The 7500-nt window shown below is 36.6% G+C and overlaps 1 protein-coding gene across 1 annotated transcript in view; it reads right to left on the bottom strand.

Moving 5' to 3' along the window:
- nnt2 (nicotinamide nucleotide transhydrogenase 2) overlaps window positions 1–7500 on the bottom strand; it is a 74675-nt gene that overhangs the window by 37571 nt on the left and 29604 nt on the right. Inside the window, exon 9 of the mRNA XM_079825849.1 lies at window positions 6123–6276. Coding sequence (XP_079681975.1) covers window positions 6123–6276 — 154 coding nt within the window. The remainder of the gene's footprint in view (window positions 1–6122; window positions 6277–7500) is intronic.

Raw genomic sequence — 7500 nt, 5'->3', positions numbered from 1 at the left:
TCATCGGGGCGATCCCGAGTTTACACCAAAGATCCAGGTAAGACAAGATTTAACATGTAGGCTAATAACTTGCAAAATAATACAACATTATAAAATCTGCCTGTTTAATGCGACATGTAAGCTATGTATGGTTTATTCTGCAATAACTCAAGCGCTCAATCCACTGTAGAGCTTAGATCGGGCTCAAAAAATCAAGTCTGACCCTAATTTCATCTGAAAGCGCAAAGATGCGAGTGGGTCAGAAATGATTTTGGTGGTTATATTTTGTCAAATATTAAGTTTTGTTTTGTAGAAAGCCTTTCTTTAAAGTGAATTTTGTTTTGTATAAATTGTATGTTAATTTTAATCAGTGTTTCGTCAGCCAATTGCCCGGATTTAATAAATAAGAAGCAAATACAGCAGACCATAATCGTGACATGAAGGTGCATTGCACATGAACTGGAGCGCGTCTCATAAATAAACTAGGGCTGGGCAAATTAACGCGTTAACGCGGGCGATTACATTTTTCAGCTTAACACATTAAAAATATTTAACGCAAATAACGCAGCGTCCGTTTTTATATCCATTTTTGCTTAGCGTTACATGATCATCACGCTCTTATTCATGTAAATGCTTTCAAGCGCGACAAGACACAAGCGAACGCGCTGTATGCCAATGTCCTGTGTGTGTGTGTGTGTCAGTGTCCTGTCTGTGTGGATGCGTCTCATGTCAGCTAATCAAGGGACACACACACACACACACACACACACACACACACACACACACACACACACACACACACACACACACACACACTCGACGCATAGATAGACTCGCGTCAGTTTCCTGCTCACATCGAGTTCTCTTTTGCTCTTGAACAAACAATAACACAGAGGATTTTGAGTATTCTCATATTAGGATCTTAAATTAGTTAAATAACGTCTTAAATGAACTTAAAGAGTTGTGGGGAAATGAGTTGCGCGGCTGTTCTTAAAGTGACAGTAGCACTGATGATGATGTCATTAATGCTCATCACAGAACAACGGGAACAGAGAAAATTGTAGCTTTAATGATGATTCATCTATATTTAATTTATTATTTATGCAGTTAAGAAAGATAACTATTACATTTCTGTATAACAGGGAAGGCCATGGGTAAATATAACATTTATTATTTTGGGTTTATGTAAAGATTGTTTTAAATTCACTTAAATTAAAAGTAGTTTTTTTTTAAAGCCTAATAAATGTTGAAATTGGGAGCTTTCAGTTATACAGTAATGTAACGTCATTAATGTTTCATAGACACTTTAGTATCAGTGATACTGGCCTTCATTCTTAAAAATATGACAATACAACACATATTTAAAATATGCTGTCTTTAAATTGTTTATACATTAATTTGGAGAGTAACTGAAATTATTACAATATCAAAATATTAAAAACGTAAAATATTAAAAACTTGCGATTAATCGCGATTAATTACAGAAAAAAAGTGTGATTAATTGGTTATTTTTTTTTAATCGATGCCCAGCACTAAAATAAATGCAAACTCAGTGTATACTTGCCTCAAACACATGAGAAATATGTGTATAGAAGGCTTGAAATGTCCACTTTTAAATGAAACAATTCGAAATGAAAAGCAATAGGCTACTTAAAGGTCCCATGGCATGGATTTTTCTATTATTTTATAATGTTTCCTGAAGTGTACTTATATTGTTAGTATGATTTTTACATCATAAAATGTCATAATTTAGAAATAAAAGGCATTTTTTCTATACTGCTGTTTGCCCTGTGGCTGAATGCCCTGCTTCAAGAGGCGTGTCTGCTGTGAGACTTCAGTAAAAACGCCCACTGTTGTGATTGGCTGACATCTTTGCATTTGAAATGAGCGGAGGGGGCGTGGTTTAACGAGGTCTACGAGGCACGAGCTGCTGCCAGAGAGACGGATGGACCTGAGTTCACTTCACATCAGTTCATCGTCTCAGTTCAGTGAATAAATATCGCTGAAACCATAGATATCGCTGAAACCATAGATATCGCTGAAACCATAGATATCGCTGAAACCATAAATATCGCTGAAACCATAGATATCGCTGAAACCATAAATATCGCTGAAACCATAGATATCGCTGAAACCATAAATATAGCTGAAACCATAGATATCGCTGAAACCATAAATATCGCTGAAACCATAGATATCGCTGAAACCATAGATATCGCTGAAACCATAAATATCGCTGAAACCATAGATATCGCTGAAACCATAGATATCGCTGAAACCATAGATATCGCTGAAACCATAAATATCGCTGAAACCATAGATATCGCTGAAACCATAGATATCGCTGAAACCATAGATATCGCTGAAACCATAAATATCGCTGAAACCATAGATATCGCTGAAACCATAAATATCGCTGAAACCATAGATATCGCTGAAACCATAGATATCGCTGAAACCATAGATATCGCTGAAACCATAGATATCGCTGAAACCATAAATATCGCTGAAACCATAGATATCGCTGAAACCATAAATATCGCTGAAACCATAGATATCGCTGAAACCATAGATATCGCTGAAACCATAAATATCGCTGAAACCATAGATATCGCTGAAACCATAAATATCGATGAAACCATAGATATCGCTGAAACCATAAATATCGCTGAAACCATAGATATCGCTGAAACCATAGATATCGCTGATATCGCTGAAACCATAGATATCGCTGAAACCATAGATATCGCTGAAACCATAAATATCGCTGAAACCATAGATATCGCTGAAACCATAAATATCGCTGAAACCATAGATATCGCTGAAACCATAGATATCGCTGAAACCATAGATATCGCTGAAACCATAGATATCGCTGAAACCATAGATATCGCTGAAACCATAAATATCGCTGAAACCATAAATATCGCTGAAACCATAGATATCGCTGAAACCATAAATATCGCTGAAACCATAAATATCGCTGAAACCATAGATATCGCTGAAACCATAAATATCGCTGAAACCATAGATATCGCTGAAACCATAGATATCGCTGAAACCATAGATATCGCTGAAACCATAGATATCGCTGAAACCATAAATATCGCTGAAACCATAGATATCGCTGAAACCATAGATATCGCTGAAACCATAAATATCGCTGAAACCATAGATATCGCTGAAACCATAAATATAGCTGAAACCATAGATATCGCTGAAACCATAAATATCGCTGAAACCATAGATATCGCTGAAACCATAGGTATCGCTGAAACCATAAATATCGCTGAAACCATAGATATCGCTGAAACCATAAATATAGCTGAAACCATAGATATCGCTGAAACCATAGATATCGCTGAAACCATAGATATCGCTGAAACCATAAATATCGCTGAAACCATAAATATCGCTGAAACCATAGATATTGCTGAAACCATAGATATCGCTGAAACCATAAATATCGCTGAAACCATAGATATCGCTGAAACCATAAATATAGCTGAAACCATAGATATCGCTGAAACCATAAATATCGCTGAAACCATAGATATCGCTGAAACCATAGATATCGCTGAAACCATAAATATCGCTGAAACCATAGATATCGCTGAAACCATAGATATCGCTGAAACCATAGATATCGCTGAAACCATAAATATCGCTGAAACCATAGGTATCGCTGAAACCATAGGTATCGCTGAAACCATAAATATCGCTGAAACCATAGATATCGCTGAAACCATAAATATAGCTGAAACCATAGATATCGCTGAAACCATAGATATCGCTGAAACCATAGATATCGCTGAAACCATAAATATCGCTGAAACCATTGATATCGCTGAAACCATAGATATCGCTGAAACCATAGATATCGCTGAAACCATAGATATCGCTGAAACCATAAATATAGCTGAAACCATAGATATCGCTGAAACCATAAATATAGCTGAAACCATAGATATCGCTGAAACCATAAATATCGCTGAAACCATAGATATCGCTGAAACCATAGGTATCGCTGAAACCATAAATATCGCTGAAACCATAGATATCGCTGAAACCATAAATATAGCTGAAACCATAGATATCGCTGAAACCATAGATATCGCTGAAACCATAGATATCGCTGAAACCATAAATATCGCTGAAACCATAAATATCGCTGAAACCATAGATATTGCTGAAACCATAGATATCGCTGAAACCATAAATATCGCTGAAACCATAGATATCGCTGAAACCATAAATATAGCTGAAACCATAGATATCGCTGAAACCATAAATATCGCTGAAACCATAGATATCGCTGAAACCATAGATATCGCTGAAACCATAAATATCGCTGAAACCATAGATATCGCTGAAACCATAAATATCGCTGAAACCATAGATATCGCTGAAACCATAGATATCGCTGAAACCATAGATATCGCTGAAACCATAGATATCGCTGAAACCATAAATATAGCTGAAACCATAGATATCGCTGAAACCATAAATATCGCTGAAACCATAGATATCGCTGAAACCATAGATATCGCTGAAACCATAGATATCGCTGAAACCATAGATATCGCTGAAACCATAGATATCGCTGAAACCATAGATATCGCTGAAACCATAAATATCGCTGAAACCATAGGTATCGCTGAAACCATAAATATCGCTGAAACCATAGATATCGCTGAAACCATAGATATAGCTGAAACCATAGATATCGCTGAAACCATAGATATCGCTGAAACCATAGATATCGCTGAAACCATAAATATCGCTGAAACCATAGATATCGCTGAAACCATAGATATCGCTGAAACCATAGATATCGCTGAAACCATAAATATCGCTGAAACCATAGATATCGCTGAAACCATAGATATCGCTGAAACTATGAGGAAGCTCACAAATTACCATCTGCCAACAAAAATAACCGCAAAAGACCAAAGCAAAGCAGTTTCCCGGTGTGTTGACCGATTTCAAAACAGCATCATGAAGCTTCGAAGCGTTATGAATCAGTGAGTCGATTCAGCGGTTTGGAGTGTTATGAATCAGTGAGTCGATTCAGCAGTTTGAATCAGTGAGTCGATTCAGCGGTTTGGAGCATTATGAATCAGTGAGTCGATTCAGCAGTTTGAATCAGTGAGTCGATTCAGCAGTTTGAATCAGTGAGTCGATTCAGCAGTTTGAATCAGTGAGTCGATTCAGCGGTTTGGTTCGCCAAACGTATTTCAGCAGTTTGAAACGCGATCCGAATCATGAATCGACTCACTGATTCATAACGCTTCGAAGCTTCATGAGGCCGTGTTTTGAAATCGTCATCACTATATAAGTCGTTATTTAGGGTTTTTTTGCGCACAGAAACTATTCTCGTCTTCATAAAGTTATTGTAGAGCCGCTGTAGTGAGATGGACTTTGTAACTTTAGTCTTTAGTGTCTTTTAAGGGTCTTGAGAGTGTAAAGTTGAGCCAATGGAGGCCTTTCAGAGCATCAGATTTACACTAAAATATCTTCATTTGTGTCTGAAGATGAACGGAGGTCTGACGGGTGTCCAACCACATGAGGCTCAGTCATTAATGACACAATTTACATTTTTGGGTGAACTAACACTTTAAGAGATCGCACTTTGTGCATTGGAAGCACTCAAATGTCTGTTTTGTAGCTACCTCTGTATTCATTTTTTCAGAAGTTGTAGCATATTCCTTTTGTAAAGCTACAGAACTGGTTTGACTCAGTGTTTTGTAAATTTGAGCCGTGTGTTTATTAAGGTCTTCAATAAAACAAGATGAGAACGTAAATATTCCCAGCACTTTCTGTGATGATGTGCTTTTTTTCTCTTTTTCATCAAACCGCAGTTTTTTCAAGTTCCCACAATTTTATCGCATAAAATTGCATAAATATCCTGCATTTTCCATCGTATTTTTTAAGAAAACGTGCCGCATAATCAAGGATTTTTCCCCGCTACAATCACAAAAAAAAGCAGCATTTTTCTGGAAGGACTGATATCCAAGATAATCGATATCGAATTGAATGCTTGTGAATCGAATTGTGAAATTGGTGTCAATAACCCAGCCCTATTGGATAGTTTCAAGATAGTTAAAAATAATGAATAATCCGTCGTTCGAGTGCGTCCTGACCTGCAGTGTAGCTGCCCGCTGACGTCATGGTGTGTTTAAAGGGGGAAATCTCCGCCCGTTTCTCGGCTTCCAGCTCGGCGACGCTCTTGTGTTTGGGGGGAGGCGGCGGAGGGCTGGTTTTTGGCAGCGGTGCGGGAAAAATATTCTGACCTTCCTGGAAACAGGAAACAAAATATGAAAATATATATGAAAAAAAGTTAATGGTGAATTTAAACCCTTTCATGCATGAACTATGGAAAACATTATGTAGATTTTTTTAAGATTCTTTTTATTACTTTAATATGATGCTAAAATTGAAATCCATTTTCATTTTTACAAAATTCAGTTTTAATTAAAAATTATTTAACTGTCCACATATGTGGACACCATGCAACAAAGGCATACAATGGGACAAAAAGCCACAGATGACAATATGGAACTTTGTGTTTTTATTATGTCATGTTATGCTATGTATATCAGCTGAGTTATTAAAAACATTAATATTGCAATATATAATATTTGTTCTGTGTGATTTATAAGCATTTTGAAAAGTGAGGACATGGGGAACGTCCTCATATTTCACCCTCTTTTTGTAATACCCATGTCATTATACACATTTGTGTCCTGATATTTCACAAAAACATGCACACACACACACACACACACACACACTCTCACACACACACACACACACACACACACACACACACACACACACACACACACACACACACACACACACACACACACACACACACACACACACACACACACACACACACACACACACACACACACACACACACACACACACACACTGTCCTCTGGGATATTCTATATTATTGTGAATTGAGTGATTGACCTGTGTTGTCCCTGTTTGGACGACAAAATGCAATTTTTTCTCCCTATGTGTGTGTAAAGTTGCCATTTAATGCCGTAATATGTAATTTTGAATGGTTATTTATGTTGATATATTTGTTAAATGTCTGTTTTATTACAATATAGGACAATTCAAAGCATATTTGCAAAATAGAACAGATATACTAGCAGGTTATAGAAATCAGACTTTATGCAATCTGACTCCACTATTGCGTGATTGATAGTTTTTGGTGAATAAAAACTACATTTAACTTTAAATTTCAGTTTATAAAATACTAACAGATTCATCATACTTTACTGTACATAATAATATTTTTTCTTGTATAAAAGTTTTACACAGATATGCCTGGGGCATTTGGCACATGGCTATCGCTGTCAGCCATCTTGGATTAATGATGTTATCAAGCAATGAATATTTGGAATACAAGACAGTAGCCATTGTTAAAATATTGCTGTCAATCTACTGACACTGCCCTCAAGTGGTTTAGAGAAAATAACCAAGATAAATTAAGCCTAAATG

Source organism: Gobio gobio (genome assembly GCF_949357685.1).
Source record: "Gobio gobio genome assembly, chromosome: 9".
Classification (NCBI taxonomy): domain Eukaryota; kingdom Metazoa; phylum Chordata; class Actinopteri; order Cypriniformes; family Gobionidae; genus Gobio; species Gobio gobio.
Note: the sequence above shows the minus strand (reverse complement) of the source record. Positions and strands in the feature narration are given on the sequence as shown.